The 22,227-nt window shown below is 42.2% G+C and overlaps 1 protein-coding gene across 1 annotated transcript; it reads right to left on the bottom strand.

The window, feature by feature from the left end:
• Positions 1-768: 768 nt before the first annotated feature.
• LOC129327345 (tripartite motif-containing protein 10-like) lies at positions 769-20,599 on the bottom strand. Its single transcript, XM_054975907.1, has 8 exons — positions 20,427-20,599; positions 17,797-18,252; positions 14,348-14,443; positions 12,382-12,612; positions 10,764-10,786; positions 9,396-9,514; positions 2,390-2,422; positions 769-1,517 (listed from the first exon to the last, which is right to left on the bottom strand). Exons 2-8 carry the CDS (start codon positions 18,202-18,204, stop codon positions 1,000-1,002), a joined length of 1,428 nt encoding a protein of 475 aa, XP_054831882.1. The 5' UTR covers positions 18,205-18,252; positions 20,427-20,599; the 3' UTR covers positions 769-999.
• Between the last annotated feature and the right edge of the window lie 1,628 nt (positions 20,600-22,227).

Here is a 22,227-nt window from a genome sequence, read left to right as displayed (position 1 = left end):
TGCCCCCATAGCTGAGTCACCTATTCCATCATACATGGCCCCCCGAAGAGCTTCTTAAGATCACATTTGGGTGCATAGTTTGCACTGATAGGGCTTTGGGTAGGGAGGAACTTGACAAGAGTTTGAGAAAAGGTAAGAGAGAGATACTTGGCTGCGATCGAATGGAGCAGAAGTAGTATGTCTTGTGTTTCTGAACTGATAGGGATTGGCAGAACCTTTCAATAGAAGGTTAGCTACCACCCATCTTTGCTACCTATCTGTGCATGGCAGAACCTGTCAATAGAAGGTTAGCTACCACCCATCTTTGCTACCTATCTGTGCTTCTGTGGCTCCGATACTTCAGCATTCTGTACACTTAAATATTTGAATGTGTGTAAATGGATTTCCATTTATGCTTCACACAGACTGCTTTCACGTGGAGGACAGGAATCTAAACAAGAGTGGGAGGTTTTGGAGCTGCCACACAACATTGTCTCCTTGGAAAACATTCCAAGTTCCCCCCTGCTTTGATGTGATCTTTCCCAAACCTGGTTTGATATGTGACTTATGAAAGCTCATACCCTACCACAAATTATGTTAGTCTTATAAGTGCTACTAGACTTTTGCTCTTTTCTACTGCCACTGATATCTGGAGGTGCTGGGTCTTTTGTACCATGGCTGACCAGCAGCTAGGTTGACCGCTGGTCATGTAAACACATGTAGGCCAGGTAACCAGTTTTATTATGGTATCAAAAGACTAAAACAACACTACAATTACTTATCCCAAGTTTTCAGTTTCACAAACGTCTCCAAGAAGGCGACCAGCTGAGCAAATGATGTTTTTATATGGAAAATCAGTAGAAATTGTTATGAGAATGATGAAGTACATAAAAGAATAAAGCCAGTTGAGGGAAAATCAGCATGGCTCCTGCAAATGGAAGTCTTGCATCACCAACATGCTAGCGCTTATTGAGGACATAAGCCTGTGGGAAAACAATCTGTAAAGGAGATATGACTACCTTATGGGAACAGTTTGAGGTGGGCTTTATTACGCACCCAAAAGAAGGGAAAAATGATCTGTCCAGAGAAAGAGGCTTCTGAGAATGTGTACAGTGGGACTGCTGTGTCAGCATCATAAAAAGTCACTCGCCTCTCATCATAGTTTAGATATACGCGGATCCTCTTGGGCTCACTACTCAGAGACAGAGGAGAGAACTGTGGATAATTGAGAGCATAGTGCTCACCAGCCCACTTCTCCACTGCCCAGATCCCTCCCTCAGGACTAAATGTGATACTGCCCTTCCTCCTCACAGACTTCCTGGTGACCCCCACTGCCCATCCTTCCTCACGCCCCACATCAACTTCCCAGTAATGTCTGCCTGCTGTGAACCCCTTAGAACCAAGAAGAAGAGGCCGAAAGTCGAATCTCTCAGGATTGTTAGGAAGATCTTGAGCTTTGTCTCCCATTCTCACACTTCTGAGATCCTCAGACAGAATGAGTTGGGGATGGGCTGTGTCTGGATCCAGAGTCACATTTGCTGTTGAGGGAGAAGAGGGAAGAAAAAAGCAAAATCAGCTGGAAGATCAATTTACTTCCTCACCTTCCAACTGAATTATCTTTGCTTAGGTTCCAACCATTTTGAAGAAAGCTCCACCTTTGACTCCTCCTCCTATTTCTAAAGTAACAGTCTTGTTGATTGTTTTTAGTTATCATTTTATTGTTATACTGTAATAAGCATAACTAAAGAGCTGATGTCCACGGCATGCATGAAGGGGGATTCCTCCTGATTTTGTATTTTGGATCCCATGGTTGACAGAAGTGGGAGACTGCTGTGGTAAGGGAAAGGCATTCTTTCATGTTCTCAGAGGCATATTCTCCCTGTCTTCCAGAACATAGCTGAACTCTGGGCACAAATTTAAATTTGAGGAAGAAAGGAGAATAGACAAGGATGGCAGTCCTGGAAGTTGTGGAAAAACAAATTTGTTTTTGTGAAGGATGTCTGGGAAAACAAAGAAGGGATTGTGTTGGAGGTGAATAAAAAGTATGTCTGTCCTCTGATTGCAGGCAGTTGTAGGGAAGGTCAGGACTTAATTTCTGAAAACGGAGTTCCTGAAGGAGATGTTGAGGTAAAAGGTATGCCATCACTCAGTATGTTTATTAATGTTTTGTGTTTATTAATATGGAGACGAGTAGTTGTGGTCTGCATTTGCTGTGTGGTGAGGGGAAGACATTCAGAGCCAGCTCTGGAAGCAGCACTTTGGAAGTAAATTGCTTAAAGGGGACTGACCTCTCCTTTTGTCTCATCTAATGGTGCAATCTAATACCCATGGTCATATAGCAGGCAAGACTCTGAGAAGTCCCCCATCCTCCTGTGAATGTTATCATCCTCTACTGGTATCCAAAACTTACCTTTCTGCAGCTGACATCCAAGTACCAGCATGTCTGGAAAAACAAAGGAACAGAGATTAAGCATGACACTATCCTGTTAATAGATCCAGAAGACTTAGCAGTGTTAGTCTGTAGTAGCAAAATAGTAAAGAGTCTAGTAGCACTTTTAAGGCTAACCAACTTTACTTTAGCATAAGCTTTTGAGAACCACAGTTCTTTTTGTCAGATGCATCTGACGAAGAGAACTGTGGTTCTCAAAAGCTTATGCTACAGTAAAGTTGGTTAGTCTTAAAGGTGCTACTGGACTCTTTACTATTATCCTGTTTATAGCAACTCCTGTAACAAAAGTTGCAATCCACAAAATTACCAGTGATGAAATGAATCTGGGACAAGAGAGAACATTAACTTGCTTGCATGACTCAGTTTCCCCTCTCCTAATGTGATTTTATATCAACACCCCAAATTATGGTTTCTATTGGGTTGACAACATCTTTGCTTACTCTCCTTTTAGTGCCTTTCCTCAAGTCATGTATAGACTACCATCTGCTTAATCTCCTGTCAGACATAACCCTGACAGTTGCCAGGCTTCAAGATAGCTATTTAAACCCAGGTTGATTATTATTCTGGAACCCTAGGCTTCTATTGTATTTGAAAATAGTTATATAATTTTAGCTCTGTTGTTAATCTGCTGGTCTGTGTGATTTTGGTTGCTATAGGGATTGTTAAACTTGGGGATTTGGGTTTGTATTTTCTTAAACCCTGTATTTTATATAATTTTGCATTTTATATAATTTCATATTGTCTAAAGCCCATGAGGTGTATAGATGATACTTGTTAGAATGGAATAAATGGGATGACCTCTATTCAATTTATAAAACAAAGACAAAAAGTATCAAGTTAGAAAAATTGGCACTCGACTTTGTACCAGGATTTCACAGACCACACCTGGAGAAATTACAATATAAGGATATTATGTCAAAAGGAGCTTTGGAGTTTTCCAAATGGGATATGTATCAAATCCTTAATTAGGACTGTGGTGAGAGGGACACTGGAGGGGGATGATCAATAGGCCCAAGTAAACTTAAGCAACTAGAGTTTTTCATACTGACAGAAAGGACAATTCTGACAGCTCCATTTTGGCCTACCATATAGCAAAGGCAGCACTCAGAAAGGAGGATCCCATGAATACTAATGTTTACTGATGGAAACTCCCCCTCTTGGATACACACCTTAACTTGGTGAGGGAATGTGTCAGTGAAGCTGAGAGCAATACCATCAGGAGTTAGACTCAATCAAGAGACTAAAGTAAAGTCACTCAAGGCAGATAGGTCAAAACTGAGACACCAGATTAAGGAGCACCCACCCCCTTCAGGACTCCACAGTTACATCATCAAAAGAGAATCCTGGTGATAGGGGCAGAGGAATCTTTGACGGGCAGCTACTGGGCAGTAGCAATAGTGGAAGGTGACTCTGGTAGAGGATTTTTCATAGACAACAGCAGTGATACTTCAGCTAAACCAGGTTAATACTGCGCCAAAGGTGGCAATGGTAAACCACCTCTGATCATCTCATACCTCAAAATCCCTCTGATGAGAAAACCCAAAATGATAAAGCATGGGATGATAGGAACCCTCAGAAGGCACTCAGTTAGTTACTGGGAAAGAGCAGAGGACAAGTATCAACAGCACTGTTCTTAAAGGGACTAGATTAAAGTTGAAAGGATGCCAGTCGCTGATTTGAATAGATGCAAAAAAAAAAGTCCAAAGCTGTATGAATCATGTAATAAGAACATGGAATGTGAGAAGTATGCACGCAGTCCTTTGTGTCAGTGAACTAAAGTAGTCTCATTTAGGACAATTACAAAGTGTTTCACTCTGGAAACAACAAATTGAGAAGAATGGTGTTGCTCTTATAGTGATGCATAGCACAAACGATCAGGCGATCTAATGCAAAGTCTGGCCAAATAATATTAATCATACTTCATGGAAAGTGTTACGACCCTTTCTTTCTCTTGGGTAGATTTTGCCTTTCATCTTTCTCTTACACCCTCTAGGTAGATCGCTGCCACCAGGAATAGTATATTCCAAAATATTCTATTTAAATTTTCCCTTTGGTAACGTGCCTAAGTGTCAGGCTCCTTAGTGGTTCTGTATGGCCCTGAGGATAGGAATGGGATATAGGAATGACAGATACTCTGGGATATATATAAAAAAACAAAGTAAACTTTTATTTTTATAAGAAGCGTATCGGTTTCATATTATTTCTAAAACTTGATGGTTTCAAAAGAGTAGTTCTCAATTCTTAAACTTACTTTACTTAAACCCAGTCATATAGATCTTCACTCAGTTTGCCTGCTTTTGATATTAATTTCTCTCTCAATTACAAGTAAGACCTTTTCTCAGGCACGCACAGTTTGCCTGCTTTCTCCTGACTGAATGTTCTTTCACAAACACACAGTTCAGGTTTCCACACAGGTTATATTTCTCTCAGACAACATAAACAAACTGAGGCTCCAAACAGCTTGGCTGCTTTTGATATTAATTTCTCTCTCAATTACAAGTAAGACCTTTTCTCAGGTGCGCACACAGTTTGCCTGCTTTCTCCTGACTTACAGAGCAATCCTATGAAATCAATGGGCTTAGACTGGTGTAACTCTGCTTAGGATTGCACCATAAATATTTCTCTCAGAACTGCTTAAAAATACTCAGGCTTCACAGAGCTTGCCTGCTAAAACCAGACTCAATATTTTTTCTCAGAAATGCATAAACTTGCTAAAGCTGCACACAGCTTGCCTTTCTTTCCCTGACTAAATCTTTTTTTCCCACTCTGTCTAAAACTGCATTCACTCCACCCACACTCTCAGTCGTCAACCAATCATATTAGTCACTCAATCCCTCTCTTTCACCCCACTCTTCATCTATATCACACCAAACATTTACACACACACACACACACACACTAACACACACACGTACTTAAAATCATTACAGAAAGCCTATCAACATAACCATAATTCAAGGTTATGCTCCAATTACAGATGCTGAAGAGGGAGAAATTGAAAGCCACCAAATGGCCAATACAGAGATCAAATAGATTACATCATCGGAAACAGAATATGGAGAAGTTCTAATCTCTCTGCTAAAACAAGACCAGGAGCTGATTGTGGTACAGACCATGAAATGTTAATATCAAAAATAAGTATAAACCTAAAGAAGAAATACTAAAATATAGTGCCAAAATATTACATTCCTGAAGAATTTAAAAACAATGTAAAAAACAGATTCGCACTACTAAATTCAATTGAACATAAACCGGAAGAACTGTGGGCTGAAAACAGAGACATTATCAAGGAAAAATGTGCAAATACTGCTCCTATAACCAAAAGAAAGGAAAATCCTTGATGGCTGATTGATGAAACTCTTAAAATTGCTAAAGATAGGTGAGAAGCAAAAATATTGTGACAAAAATCAGAATTCTAAATGTAGCTTTTCAGCAACTTGCATGCAGAGACAAACAACTATTATAATAACTGTTGCAAAGAAATAGAAGAGAAAAAAGGGGGGACAGATGTATTCCACAAGATCCAGGAAATCAAAGGGAAGTTCAAACCACAGACAGGGAGCTGCTGTATCATAGTGGTTAAGTGGCTGGGCTGTAAATAAGCACTGTGCTGGTTTGACTCCCATGACTGCCATGAGTAGACATGGGCACAAACCGCATTACGAACTTCAAAAACCCACGAAATTGGTGATCGCAATCCGGCAGATCGTGATTGTTCACGGCAAACGAACCAGCATTCGGAAGAAGCCTGGTTTGGTGTGTTTGGCCGCGGTTCGGGAAGCCAGACAGTCAGGCGCCATCAATCCCCTGGAAACGGAGTCGGGGGAATGCCTGAACTCTGTCTGCGCTCCTTCTGTTGCCCTGGAAACCTGAATCGAAGCCCAGCTTACCTTGATCAGCAGGTCTTCCTTCCAACCATGGAGCTGCAAAGTGGTTACAAGTTGGGAGAAGACACCCAGGGGAGGGGGTGTTCTGTAGTCACGGGCACTCCAATCTCATCCCTGCAAACCCTGATAGGCAGCTCTGACGGCCAAACACAGACCTCCTGCGTTGCTCTATGGGACCTAAGCTTATAAAAAGCACTGCACTCCCAGTTCTGGTTTCACTTTCAGCAAGCAGTGGAGTGGGACAGAGCTCTTGCTTGCCACTTGCTAGCCTTTGGGGAGAGAGACTGAGAGTAAAATTGAGCTGGGATTTTGGGGATAGGTATCTATCTCCTCTGGTTCCAGGGCTGCTGCCTGGTTCTGGGGCCAAACTTAGTGGGCACCTCGGCTGAGGGCTCACACATTAGTAACTGATCTGATCAGGTCTGTGGGAGTGGTGGGCAAGGGCTCTTGACCAAACTTGGCTGCTGGCTGGAGGAGAGTCTGCTACACAATCCCTGTGAATATGGGCTCTCTAAGTGCAATGGGGCTGTTCTGGTGCCCACGAACTGCAAACCGTTTCGGCAACGGAAAATGTTCGTTGCAGTTCGCAACTTTGGGATTGTTGTCAGCACCAAACCATGAACTGCTGATTCGTTAAATTTTTTTGGTTCGTGCCCATGTCTAGCCATGAGCTCTGCAAGTGGCCTTTGGTTAGCCACTCCTGTCAGCCCCAAATCCCTAGCTCTATTGTGGGGATAATGAAAACACTGACTTTGTTCACTGCTCTGAGTGTGGCACAAATCTGTCCAGAAGGGCAGTATATAAGCTCACTGTTGTTGTTGTTTTTATTATTAAAGATCACCATGAAAATAGTTTGTTTGATCGGGACAAAATTAAGAAAAGATGGAAAGAATACAGTGAAAGGATAAAAGATTCCTTCAAAGAAGAATCTTTTGATGAAGAACATGCAGTTTTAGAAAGTGAAGTGAAACCTACACTCAAAGCAACTGGGAGAAACAAACCACCAGGAGAAGATGGGATATCAATAGAGCTATTTCAAGCTACAGAAACCAAGTCCATCAAAATCTTAACTAGAATATGTCAATAAATATGGAAAACAAAACAATGGCCCACAGACTGTAAATTTACATTCCCATTTTGAAGAAATGAGACACTAAAGATTGCAGCAACTATTGGACCGTTGCATTAATTTCCCATGCAAGCAAAGTGATGCTCAAAATTTTACAACAAAGACTCTTATGATATATGGAACCAGAAATGCCCGCTGAATTCAGAAAAGGAAGTTGCACTAGAGATCATATTGCAAATTTATGGTGGTTACTGGAACATACCAGAGAATTTCTGAAGAAAATCAGTTTGTGTTTCATAGATTACAGCAAAGCTTTCATTTGTGTGGATCCCTAAAAGCTATGGAACTGATTGTAAAGCAGGAATACAGACAAAATTAAAGACTACAGAGGAATTACACAGTTTTATGGCTGACAATGAAGAAATTGAAATTGTTAAAGAGTTTCTATTCCTTGGATTAATCATCAACCAAAAGGGAGAGTGCATCCAAGAAATCAGAAGGAGATTGAGACTTGGAAGATCAGCTGTGAGGGAATTAGAAAAGATCCTTGAGGAGGAGGAGTTGTTTCTGGGGACCAAGATCAAGATAATTCATGCTATGGTATTCCCCATGACTGTGTATGGATATGAAAGCTGGACAGTAAAGAAGCTGACAGGAAGAAGATTCATTCCAAATGTGTTGCTGCAGGAGAATTTTATGGATACTATGGATGGCCCAAAAGACAAATAAGTGGGTTTTAGATCAATTCAAACCTGAATTCTCCCTAAAATTTAAAATGACTAAACTTAGGCTATTGTATGTTGGCCACATCATAAGGAGACAAGATTAATTGGAAAAGATAATCATGTTAGGAAAAGTTGAAGGTTGTAGGAAAAGAGGAAGACCTGATATGAGATGGATTGACTCAATAAAGGAAGCCATGGTCTTTCGTTTGTAAGACCTGAGCAAGACTCAGGACATTTTGGAGGTCTTTCATTCATAGGGTCAGCATAAGTTGGAAGTGATTTGACGGCTGTAACATACACACACTGCCCAGTTCGTGTTATATTTGGATCACTAATTCTGAATGTTCCCCAAAATATGTTTTGGAGCATACACGGATCTGGAGCTTTCATAATGATTATGGATTGCTAAAGTATACAGAAGCCAGGTCTTTAAATTACAAAAAAGTCAATTTCAGCTATCAGGAAGGACACTTTCTTCTGTAGATCAGGTAAAGGAGTAAAATAGTGAAGTTCTGAGCAAGCACCCCGAAGTGGTAAACATCAACTATGATCTGAGCAATGCACAAGTGGGACAGAGGTTTTGTCATACATTTTGAACAAGGTTAACCTTTCAGTTAAAGGGAACCCAAGTTGCAATAAAAAGGGTTTTACAAGCAATAAAATTTTGTACTATGTTATTTGGCAAACTTCATTAGCCTCACGAGTCAGGTTCTCTCCTCTCCTTGTGAAGGCCTATTCTGTTCCTGCCTCCTGATTGGTCAGGGAAGAGTAGTCCAATTAGGGCCGATTCCAGACGGCCCTCTGCAATCCAAAACGTTGTGCGTTGTCGCGCGTCGTCGCGCGGAAAACGCGAAATATCGCGTTTTCCGCGCAATGACGCGCGACAACACGCAACGTTTCGGATTGCAGAGGGCCGTCTGGAATCGGCCCAGGTCTAAGTTCTTCCACCTGCTCAGCCCCACCCCTTGGCTGCCGCTCCTCTTTTATTGCTGTATTGTGATTTTTAGATTGCTGTTCATTTTTGTAGGCTTCTTTGAGTCCTGCTTTGCAAGGGAAAAGCAGGAGTAAAAAATATCTAAGTAAATAAATGAAATAAGAATGGTGAGATTTGGAGGCTAAAATGAAAAAAAACATTAAAAATTTTGGTGACTTCTGTGCTACAAAAGCAGTTTTGACCACTGAATTGCCTTCTCAACTGGCATTCTCGAGTGACCTAAAACACGCTGTGCCAATTTCTGGAATGATGTAATGTCCAGAATGAAATCCTTGCAGTCTTTCTTCATTACCTTTGAACTGTTTAATGATACCCTTCAGAAAGGAACAGATATCCCAGCAGTCCCAGATCTTCCACTTCAGCTCTGGAGGAAAAACCACAGGCTTCTCAAACTGCTCGTCCTTTTCATACCTAGTAGGAAACACTGTGAATCATTTGTCTACCCAAACCAGAATTCCGGAGAGGAACAAAAGAACAGAATGGTGAAATGAGCAGAATCCAGGCAGTGCACAGCAGAAAAGTCAGAGAAGCCACACCCAAGATTCACCAAACCACGAATAAATCTTCATTCATGCCCAGAAATCCTTTTGTAGCTGCGCTCTGATTTGTAAATTGTTGATTGTGAGCTTTTCCAGGCCATTGCTAGTGGGTGTCTCTTTGGTTGGTTTCTGGGGTATCAGTGGAGGGCATACTGGGCATCCTTCAGGAAGCAGGACAGGGGTCATAAGGGATGAGAAGCACCCCAAAGCTTCTTCTCACCCCAGATTGAGGGCAACACAATGATTTCCCCTTCTCTCCAGGAGACCCCATATACCCCCACAGGGTTGTCTTTCCCTTTAGACTGCATGTTGAAAAGGAATCTAGCACACAGTGCACGCAGAGCTTGAAAGTGGTGCCCAGGCAGTTGGTGGGTGTGCTCTTAGAAGAAATGTTTCAAGTGGCAGCGAGGAGAGAAATGATATTCTGATGTTCTGATTGACCATTGTTGGTTCGTTTAGTGCACCCACAGTATATCACTGTTTCAATATATTGCTACTATGCATTTTTTTTAAAAAAAATTCACTGTCCACTGTGCACCAAAACAAAATAGTGAGGTGGTGAGAGCAATGAGAAACAGGACAAGCATTGCAGACAGGCAAAAAAAAAAAAGAAATTTAGGCATTTCAGAACAAAAGATTGGAGGAAAACAGGTTTCAGAAACAGCAGTGAAAGAAATGGAGAAATACTGGAACAGCAATGCATATGTAATGAATCTGAGGAAATGATGAAAAAAATGGTAGTGTAGGGAAACAAAACTGGGACATTAAGGCTGACTGTCTGGAATATGCCAGAGAAGGATAGAAGCACTTTGAGAAGGAAAGTTTGCTGCACTATTGCTCCTAAGACCCCCGGTGCCAAGCATCACACTAGAAGGCCTTTTTCACACAGGCAATTTTTGCCACTTTGGACCCCATACCTCTTGGGGTTTTCTTCCAAATTCTGGACGATTAACTCCTCCTTCAGATTTCAATATGGCGTTTCAAGGGTTCTCTTCTGCTCATCATAGGTAGAAAATTTGGAAGAGAACCCCTGAAACGCTCTGCTAGTGGGCAGCCTGGGGGGGGCATCTTTTTAACATTCTTCCCAGGATTGTGAAGGGAAATGCACGAGATCCACTTACCTTTGCAAGGTGCTTCGGATATCCTAGAAGGAGAAGAGAGAAAGAAAGAGGAAGCTCAGTGCCTGTCAGAGGCCATATTAGGAAGACCCCTCCTTTCAACACCACTAGCCTTAGTATTCTGGCTGAGATGAGGACTGGGACACTGAGCTTCTGTAGTAGCACTTCTGTGTGGCTGACTGATACCAGAAGGTGATGCTAATTAATGTCTTTGAGTCCACAGACTTGTGCTATTGGGTTCGTTCAGCATCCACATAAAACCTCTAGCAGAGGTCATCTGGGGATTTGAACCAAGTGTCATCAATATGCAGATGACACCCGGCTCTGTTACTTCTTTTCATCAGAACAGAATGGGGCAGTGGATGTTCTGAACCACTGCTGCTGGTGGTCAATATGGGATAGATATGGACCAGGAAACATCTTCTCATTCCAGATGATGGAGATGCTGTTGCCCGAGAATGAAGCCAATCAAGGAGTGAGAATGCAGCTTGTTTCAGATGGGGTTATACTCCCCCCTTAAAGAAAAAGATGGGGATACTTTTACATATGGAACTGCAGACCGAGATGAAGATCTTTCACTGCAGTATGCAGAACTGTCAATCAGCTTCATTTGGTTTAAGACCTGCAGCTCTTGTTTGAAAAACAAGATTTGGCCACAGTCTTCTGAACTGATAATATCCAGACTATATTAATGTTCTTTACAGTCCAGAAACTTCAATTAATGCAAAACCTGGCAGCTAAATTTCTGGCAGCACCTCTTCCTGATGCACAAGATTACATCTTCAAAGAAGCTTGCTCTGACTCCATCTTTTATCTGAGCTGGGTGCTTACAAGGAACACATCTTACCAAAGCTTATATTGCCTCTTCTGAACACTTTGATACTGCTACTTCATTTTTTACTTGCCTAATGAATCTAGATTTGGCCTTGGTGAGTAATTGGATGGGAGACCTCCAATGAAGACCAGGGTTGCAGAGGCAGGCAATGGCAAACCACTTCTGTTAGTCTCTTGCCATGAAAACCCCACCAGGGGTAGCCATAAGTCAGCTATGACTTGAGGGCACTCTCCACCACCAATGTATCTAGGTCATGTTTTGAAGTACTGCTTTTGCTTAATTCTATTATTGCATTTCATTTGTGTCTTTAAAAATGTTTTTTAGATTTTTGTATCAGTTTTACTTCTAAAAAAACACTTCTTATATTTATTGGCTGCATCATTAGATCATAAATGAGCTTGAGAGTCTATTTGACAGAGGGAGTAGAGGGAATATGATTAAAGAACTGCTTGTATGAGGTTTCCAGATTTTGGAGGGGTTAAATTCCCCAAACAGTTCAGAGATTTAAGGTGAAACAAGGATATAGGTCCTAACTGGGAGACATTAGGAGAGAAGTCATTATCAGCAAGTGAAATGACCACAGATTCCATCAATACTGGATAGAAATCTCTGGTTCAGAACATTCAGCAACAGGATGAATACATTATCCTATTTCTGCTGCATGCTCCTGTACATAATAGTCCCAGTTATCAGTTCTATAAATTGTGTAAGTAAAAAGAATACAGGAAGATTTGAAGCCAGCCTTTCTTTTAAAAAGTGCTTGGGCTTTCCCTGCTCGACTCTTACCAGCAGGAGGTCGACATCTGGCTGTTGAATCTTCTCCTCCATCTCCCAGATGAGACTTTCAAGCAAGGAGAGCTCCCTGGAGAGTCTGGCCAGGCACTCGTCCATTTCTCTTGTGATCTCTTTCTCTGCTTCTTCCATTTGGGCCAGCAGAAGTTCTTCTTGTTCGTCCAAAAACTGATGTAGTTGTCTGAATTCAGCCACTGTCTTTTGCCTCTCTGATTCAGTTCTTTCCTAGAAGAAGCAGAAATAAGAAAGAATAGGAGACCAAGGTTAGGAAAGTATATGATCTTTGCAGGGTCAAATCATTTAAGATGGACACTTCTGTGTTTTCTCTTAAATCATATCAATATTAAGAATAGAAAATTTCCTCAAGGTTTGCAAGGGCTAAAATATACACAATGTTATATAAACTGTAGTTTCCCAATAGAAATTAATTTTTTTTGTAAAATGCAGCAAAGATCAGCACAAGACAAGGGTTTTTTATAACATCTAGGGATACCTTTCCCCCAGTGGGGGTGGAAGATCCCCTGCTCCCGCCTCGACCCCTCCCGCCACCTCTCACCTGGCTTGCAGGGGTGGGTGGGGAAGCAAAGGCATGGGAATGAGCCCAAGGAACTCCACAGACCACTCCCACGTACTCCAGAGCACTTGCTTGATGCACTGGGAAAGATATCATTCCCAGTGTGACAAGGAAGCCAGGGTTGCACGCGGGCTGATTTAGTAAAAATTGACACACACACCCGATCTAGTATTTGGACCATTTTTTACTAAATTGGCCCCATGCATGACTCCTCACTTTCTTGTCACACTGAGAATGACATCATTCCCAGTACCACAAAGAAGTGCTCTAGAGTTTGCACGCGCTATGTGCACATATGAGATAAGTCACCAGACTGGGCCCTCCCACCCCCCACTTTCATGTCCCCTGGACCTGACAACCATACTTCCATCCAGGGGTCACTTTGTAGAAAAAGAGTTGCAGGAACTCATTAGCATAACTCATTGGCATATGCCATGCCTCTTGCCACCACCAGAAGTGTGTCATTAGCATAACTGATTTGCATATGCCACACCCCCTGACATTACCTATCCTGGCTGTTTTGGATCCAATCCTGGCCATTCAGGGCTGAAATTGGGCCCAAAATAGCCAAAAGGGGCTGAAAATGGCTGAAAAGGGGCCCAAAATGGTAAGAATTGGGCCGCTGCTGAGCGGGAGAGTGATCCACTACCCATCAGAGGCCCAATCCTGGCCGTTTGAGGACCAATCCTGGCTGTTTGGGGCCCAATCCAGGCTGAAACGGGCCCAAAATGGCTGAAAAATGGCGTGGCCACCTGACATGTGACCTTTTTGGAGAACTACCGGAACTGCGTTCCTGCACATTCCCCCTCAAAATGAGCCCTGCTTCTATCTCTGATAGTTTTCCACTCAAACTCTGGTCCCTTCACTGTTTTCCCCTCTGCATTTCTGTTTAGGACATGAAAGTCAGCTGTGGAGAGTAAAAACATTGGACTAGAAAAGCTGAAGAATGTCTTCTCCAGACTGCAGCATATATATATTTTGTAAAAGAAAAAAAATGAAATGAAAAATGGAACATTGCATGCAATTTGGCCCTTAGAATAGCTTTTCATGAGTATCTGGCCATTCTGAATAAACTTCTGAGGAGCAGAGACTTTTCCTGTATTTTATATTCTGCTTTCCCAGAAATTACTTTCAGCTAGGGTTGCCAATGCTGGCTTGGAAAACTTATGATATATATCTGGGGAAGGTGTAGTTTGGTGAGGGGAAGGATCTCAAGTGTGGATAATGCCATAGAGACTCCACACTCCAAAGCTGCCATTTTCTCCAGGGGAACTTATCTCTGTATTCTGGAAAGCAGTTGCAATTTGGAGGGATCTCCAGGCACCACGTGAAGGTTGGCAACCATACTTTCATACTTGTTTTCTTCCCAGTAATAGTAATACTTACAAGAAGGCTGTGGCTTTCCTTTTCAGCATCTACTTTATATGCCTGAATTTTGTCCCTCTCATTCCTCACAGTCTTCAGGCAGCTGTGGATCTGATTCTGAAGAGAAAATGAAAGTTTTGGATTACTTGCTTTTTTGAGGTCTGCTATACATATACATTGCGATGTAAGGCTTCAATTGAAGGCTTACATTGTGATGTAAGCCTTCAATAATTGACTTCTGTTTCCCCCCTCAAGGTCTAAAAGGCCTCACATTGGCCTCGTGTGTGTTGGTTGGACTCTCCCAGCGTCAAACTTAGGGTTACCATTCCCCCAATGGGGATGAAGAATTCCCTGCTCCCAGCCTCTTCCCCCTCACCACCTCTCCCATGGCTGGCGGGGTGGGGATGAAGGAACAGGAACAGACTAAGAACCCCCTGGAGAGCACATCTGTGTGCTCCAGAACTCTTTCGCATTGCACTGAAAATGACATCATTCCCAGTGCGACATGAAAGCATGGGGTTGCATCAGGGGCCGATTTAATAAAAAGCACCCCCAAACACTAGATTCGGGGCCAATTTTTACCATATTGGCCCCTGGAGCCAGACATCAGACTGGGAATGCCGTCATTCCTGGCATGATGTAGAAATGTTTTGGAGGTACATGCTCATGTTGTGCCCCCTCCATGCTCCCCCTTCTCCACTTTGAGCCTTGAGAGACTTGGCAAACTAGCCAAACTTGACAATACATCCTCCCCAGGAATGACTGTGGCCTTCTGTTACCATTTACATCTGGAATTCCCTTGTTTTACAAACATTGTGCTTGAGACCATGGTGAGAGGGTAAGGGGTCCCCCACAACACCATTTTAAAGAGCCCAAATGCTCTTTAAAATGGGTGTTGGGCTCTAGATAAACTGCAGGGGGAGTCAGGCCCTCTTCCTCCCACTCTGTGGTCCTGAGCAGGATCAGGCCCTCAAAACATTTGTGAAGCAAAGGAATTCCGGATGTAAAATGTATGGGGGGGGCGCAGAGTAATCCCTGGAGATGTTGTATCATCTAGTTTGGCCCTAAGTGTCCTCTCCCATCTGGAAGCAATTAAGATACCAATTGCTGAAGCTGCCAGAATCTCCTATGTGCTGACTACTGAGCCTGACTGAAGAGACATCGGGATAGGTGAGAATACCGCTATCTACCACCCTCAGAGGATCCCACATACATCAAAACTATAATTGTGAGAGAAATAGAAATGGACCATTAGAACAACGTTCTTGCTTCCTCTCCTGTCCTGCAATGTGTTATGGGTCAGGGCCTAACCCGACACAATGCTACACTAACAAACAGTTGCAAGTACCTGTGTGTCTACCTATACTCACAGCTGAAAAAGCAAAGAGGCACCCTGTTGCTGCTTTTGTGCCCGTGACTGCTAAGTGTCAGAAGAGGAGGACTGTTACTCTTTCTCAGGTTTTGGAGGGGGCGGGGAGTGTTATAGAGAATGAGAGGTCAGGGTTCTATCCATTCTTGCTTTCTACTATCCTGCCGCTGTCCTTTGAAGTGCGGAGACTTCCTCTTTCTTGCACCTCCCTTTCTTCCTCCCTTTGTCCTTCATCACCTTTCTTACAACCATGGGGGCACGACATGCCATCCTGCCATCCACTGGCATCTTTAGACTCAATAGCTAAAAGGAGACCTCTCTCTTCCTTGTCCTATCCTAAATGGAGTTCCAACAATAAATGAACTCAAGAAATGAACCTGGAGGTTGGCAACCTTAGCACCTCTGTTCTAACTGTTGGCTTTCCTCTCCTTTCCTAGAACCACCTATGTGCACACTCTGACCTCCTCTCTCTCTCCTCACCCTTAGCTCTTTCCTTCTTCCATAAAATGTAATGATGAGCCATTGAGCCTATATAAATCTTTATATAGCCTTATATAAAAATTGAGCCTATATAAATCTTAACGTTTTCTTATTTGTTTTCTTGCACCTTTGCAAAGATGGTCACAGAAAAGTATAATACGCTGAGCAATGTAACGACAGCTTAGTAACTTGCTTCAATACTATATGATAAACACATGAACCTGCTGTATACTGGATGAGACCATCAGTCCATCAAGATCAGCATTGTCTACTCACACTGGCAGCGACTTTCCAGGGGCTCAGGTCTTTCCCATCACCTACCATGTAATCCTTGTGCTGGTATAGCAGATTAGATATGCCTGCCTATTGGCAATAGAATTGAGTCTGCCCCTTTAAAGGACAGGCTCATGGGAAATGTAGTCTTTTAACCATTTTTAAGCAATTTCCTCTAAGCAAGAGCAGGAGCTGTGTTTTTATGATTATCTTCCTACCTTTGTTTCTGTAACTACTTATCTCCTGCAAGGGATGGGGGAATCCATCTTTTTTTGATAACCCTTTTAGCTGCAGATGCTGAAGATTGAACCTGTGGCCTTCTGCATGCAAAGCCGGTTCTCTACCACTTTACCGCAGACCCTCCCATGTGTAAAAAGGTCCTGATTAAAGTAAGGAAGTAGGGTGGTCTAAATTCTGGGTTTGGTATGGTATGGTTTGCACGCTTACTAGAAAAGGAAGAAACAAATACAATTGGCATCCTCTTTCGCCTCCTTATTATTACAATCAGCTATGGAAGTGTCGCCCGAAGGCAGCTGGGCCAGACGGCCAGACCCTTCCCACTTCAAACCACAAGAGAGATCGAAGCTTTGCGAGGTACAAGCCATTTTATTGAAGTACACAGGCCTGTGTACACAGGCCCAGAGGCTTCCTGAACAAGGATTTTTATAAACTGTAAATCATCACTGATAATTGACAGATTTAAAGCATCCTATCCCCGTCTGCAATTTCCCTCTCGCTTTCCCCATTGGCTGAGGTACTTGGGAGTTACACCTTTCTGGTTTTCGCCTAAAACTCTGCCTTAGTTTACATCTCCCATTACTCTGATGATGAAACCCCCTACTCATATTTATTTTAGACCATACATAGTTTGTCACACATTAGCACACACACACATGTCTGCAAGTCTAATCGCAAAGGTCATATGCTCTTGGAGCATCTGCTACCTTACTTCCTATTTTCTTTGGCTGAGCGCACCTATACTTATCTTGCAAAACCCACACACTTTTCCTGTTTCAGTGAGACAGAAAACAGCTATGTATAGATTTCTTTATAATCTGTAGATAAGAAAAGGGTCATAATAAGCAAGCAAATCATTACTTTATCTACCCCCTGCATATATATAATATAGCCTGAGTTGTAGCTGAACCTGTAAGCAGGGCAGGGGTCTGAGATATATCTAGGGTTTGCAGGCAGGGTGAGGGCCTGAGACAGGAGAGGGGGCAATCATGGATTTTCTCTTTAGGTGCTGGCTTACAGAAGGAGAGATCCTTCCCTGGCATATTAGGAAAGTGCATCTTCAACAGAAAATGGAATGATCCCACTAATAAGGAATGAGATTTCTTCCTACCTTATATGGTCGAGCAGCCTCTTTCAGGATAAGTGCTTTATGACCTCTGTGTTCTGGGGATCGTTCACAAATCCAACACACCAATTCTTCATCATCTTTGCAGAACAGGTGGAGTTTTTTCTTGTGTCTCAAACAAATGTCTCTCACTGGATTATGGGGCATCTGTTTAATTTTTTCAACTACGTTTGCAAGTTGCCAGTTACACTGGAAATTCCCTTCCTGAATCTTGGCCTTGCAAACAGGACACTCCAATTCTCCCAGTTCTTTCCATGCCTCACAGTAGCTGTTGATGCAGTCTCGACAAAAGTTATGGCCACAGTCCATGGTCACTGGGTCTGTCAGACAGTCTAGGCAGATGGGGCATGTGACTTCTCGTTCCATGTCTGTGGAATGTGACTCTGAGGCCATGATGAATGGAATTTCTCTAGCTTGGCTGATGAAAGACAGCTTTAAGGTCTACAAGAGGACAGTAGGATGGGAATGAACTGGAGAAAGGGTGTTTTTTAGGCTACTGTTACAACAAATTTCTTTTGAAATGGATAGTATTTTATTATTTATGTTGTCCACTTCCACAGGATTCCAATGCGTGAGCTATGGCTTGTATATCGTTAAACCAGTGATACTCACTCAGCGGCTCAGAAGCCATATGTGGCTCTTATATGACCTGCCACTTTTGAGCACCGTTCCTTAAAATGGCACCTCTCCCATATTTCAGGGAAGTGGGCAAGACCCTTGCCTGGTGAGGTTGGCAGTTGGTTCCTACCACGAAACAGCAGCTGCTGAAGGAACAAGCAAACAATTAACCTCCTTGAGGCTCGGTCTGCCTACTAGGATGGAAGTAAAGGTGCCTCTTTTGGCTGATGGTAATTTAAAGCAGTACCACTGCTTTAAACAAATACTCAAATGCCTGAGAGTTATTTCACAGTCTCTCCTGTAGGAGAAATTCTCCATCACAAAAGTTCTTAAATATATTCTCTGATGCAACTTCCACTTTTGGGGAGTCACTTCCAAAAGAGATTCCTTTGGCCACTTTCTTAACTAATTTTTGCTAGCAAGTATATGGCATTTTATGCCAGAAATCTGCTAGGGCTTTTTAAAGAGAAGGATGGAGACTGCTGTTCATTTTAGTTGTGTAAGAATTCTAGTCTTTTTCTTCTGAGGCTTCATTGGACTATCATATATCATATACCATATCCTAAAAGCCAAATGGCCCTTATCTGAGGATATTAAATCTGGAGATTGGATCCATGAGCGGACAAATAAAATCTGAAATCTTTAAAAAGTTTTTTTAAAAAACTCAAAATGATAAAAGGAGCATCTGTAGCTTTACTGAGTGGTTGTTGCTAGGCAAACAACACTTTAGCCAGTATTCCAGGCTTGGTTTGTGTTAGTAAAGGCAGGGGGAAGGGCCCTTTCCAGGGCTTTTTTTGGCCTTTGAGAGAAGTCTCATTAGGGCCAGACCCAGAAGCAACCACTGGGCGAGTTTGTAAATTTGACAACTTTGTTATAAACAATCTCTTGCATTGTCAGGATAAGTATAAACAGAAGCTCTCCTAATATTTCTCCCTTCAGCTGTAAGGAATTTGGATAAGACAAAAATACCAGTTTAATTCTCTTTCTAAATGGGAAAATGCTAAGTTAAATACATACAATTTTCTTATGGAAAATAATAAAATGATGTTTTTTGAACTTGTTAACTTGGGCAGTGGAATCCTAATGGGGGCGGGGAAAGTGAATAGGAACCAAACTAAGGCTTGCAATGGCGGAACTGGCTCTTACGTGCGTGTAAATGGCCTTCCGTCGGCGCTGGCACGAGGCGCAGCACCACGGGCAGGCTGGCACTGGCGCAAGCAAGAGGCGGCTGGGCGGAGGCGGAGAAATTTATTAAATACTTTCCTCTGCAAACATTTCTCCAATAAGTGGCATTCCTTTGCATATGAGGGCTGCACTCCAGCCTTTGGCCACCCTCTTCTTCTCTATTATGCCCTCCAATCTCCTTTAAGATGCTAAGACACTCACTCTAGTAACCATCAGGACACATTTTACTTGATTCTTCATCAACATGAATATGCAGTGAAGAAAAAAATACCAACTAATGCATGACCTGTGGGGTCAAGTTAAACATGCATCACCCAACATGGATTTCCACAGCCATACAGCAGTTAAAAAGTAAATGACTGTCAAAAAGTAAAGGAGAGCCCAAACTGGCCTCAGAATGCCTCCTTGGGGGGGACGAGGGGCTCCTTCCCTCAAGCTGTTTCCCCATGTCACAATAGCATGGTGGGAGTCCCTCCCCACCCTGTTTTCACCGCTCCATGAGTACAGAATACTCCACATGAAGCAGAAAAAACATAGAAAACCCCTCCCAACTGTGCTATTGAGGGGGGAGGATGGAGCCCCTCCCTCCAGGGAGGCACTCTGAGGCTGTTTGGGCTCTCCTTTTTGAAAAAAAACAGCTATTCCCCAAAGCTGCTATGTAGCTGGATTTACTGCTGTTGTCTAAATATAAGGACAGAGGGGTACAGGAAAGGGAGAAGGAGCAGGAGAAAGATAGCTGTGCCATTGTGGTCTGAGAATGAACCTCCTTGTCCTCAATTCTCTAGGCTACCCAATTAGTATGCCAAAATTACCTGCTGGTCATCTGAAACCAAGGGTTAGTTCCATGGTGGACATAAGACAGTCTCCTCCATAACTGTGATTTTTCACTCTTCATACATCACTGGAGAGTCTCAGAGATAAAGTCGATTTGAAGACCTGTGTTAACCAGTACCCAACTCTCCGGCTGCTACTTCTCCCCTTTGCTTCTTCAGAAAGGAAGAACTGGGAAGGTTGCCTTTTTATTGCCTTCAGTATTGATAAACACTACTGCAAAGAGGCTAACTGTTCGTGGACTTTATACTTAGTGCTGCACAGAATCTGTATAGTAAAAGGGCGTGCTCATGAGTGTGTTTCTGGCAGACATAATTCATGAGAAAATAAAGCCAGGCTTTTCAAAACTCCCCCAGCTTCAGGATGACAGTGAGACTTGAAGTGTTCAAAATACCAGGACTCAGACCATTCTGACTCAGATTATCTCCAGAACATTCCTATGCTATTTGCAATGGAAGCAACATTTACTTGCTAGAAGTAGGAGGGCAGATGCAACAGAGACAGGGACATTATCAGGGCTTTTTTTCAGCTGGAATGCGCAGTGGAACGGTGTTTCGGAACCTCTTGAAAATGGTCACATAGCTGGTGGCCCCGCCCCCTGATCTCCAGACAGAGGGGAGTTGAGATTGCCCTCCGCGCCGCTTGAAGAAAATATCTCTATGAGCCAATGGGAATCTTTATAGACTAAAGAAATTAAATTTACGGATTGTCAAATGTTAAGGGAGAACTTGTACAAAATGTTTTTAGATGATATATTATTCCTAAGGAAATTGCAAAAACGAATAAGGACAACAGAGGAAGGTGCTGGTTATGTCAATGTATGGATGCAACTTTCTATCACATGTGGTGGACATGCAAGAAAGCGAGAAGATATTGGATAAAAATACATGAAGAGATGCAAAAGATATTAAAGTTCTGCTTTGTTCTGGATCCAAAAACATATTATTAAATATTTTGCCCAGTAAAGAACACAGTGAACTTTTTAAATATATGGTGGCAGTGGTGAGAATAGTATATGCAACATAATAGAAGGCTCAACTTTGTCCAGCTGTGACTGAATGGCCGAATAAATTGTATGTTTGTGCATCAATGGCTAAATTAACCTCTTATATTCATAACAGGCCAATTTCAGAATTTCAGGAAAAACTGAAAGGTTTTTTTTAATATGTGGCTGAAAGATAAGAAAAGTTTTTTTTAATGCTGAACATAAAATGTTGAGTATAATGTACAGAGAGGAAAAATATGTAGTTTTAATATTCTGTCATATGTCTATTCTCGAGTAATACTTTCTGTTATATTATTATGTAGTTTTAATATTTTGTTATATATTCAGTTATTGATATTATGTTTACTGTCTAATGTCACTTTTTGTTATATATTCTTCTTTTGATATTCTTTCTACAGTTCAGTTGCTATGTTCTGTTTTAATAAAATAATTTTTTTTTAAAGATTAGGTCAGTTGCATCCTCCTAAAACTGTGAAAGCATTTTAGAGCCAGTAGGTGGCATCTTTGACTTACAACACAGTGCAGTGGTGGAGAGATTTTGATGGTATCCCAGTTTTTAAAAATAGAAATTACTAGCTTGTCTGAACCTAGGATACAAAATTGAAGGCAGCATTTTAAAAACTGAGCACGCATTTCAATGTACCTCACAACCCCAGCCATTACTCCTATTTCAGCGTCACTTTGGAAAATGAATCTAGAAGGAGTCACAGCAGGGAGCAAGTGAGAGCTTAGGAAATTCTTGTATCTTCTCTTTTCATTGTAGTTTTCTGAAAGTA

Source organism: Eublepharis macularius, chromosome 4 (assembly GCF_028583425.1).
Source record: "Eublepharis macularius isolate TG4126 chromosome 4, MPM_Emac_v1.0, whole genome shotgun sequence".
Taxonomy (NCBI): Eukaryota; Metazoa; Chordata; class Lepidosauria; order Squamata; family Eublepharidae; genus Eublepharis; species Eublepharis macularius.
This window is presented reverse-complemented; position numbering and strand designations above follow the sequence as displayed.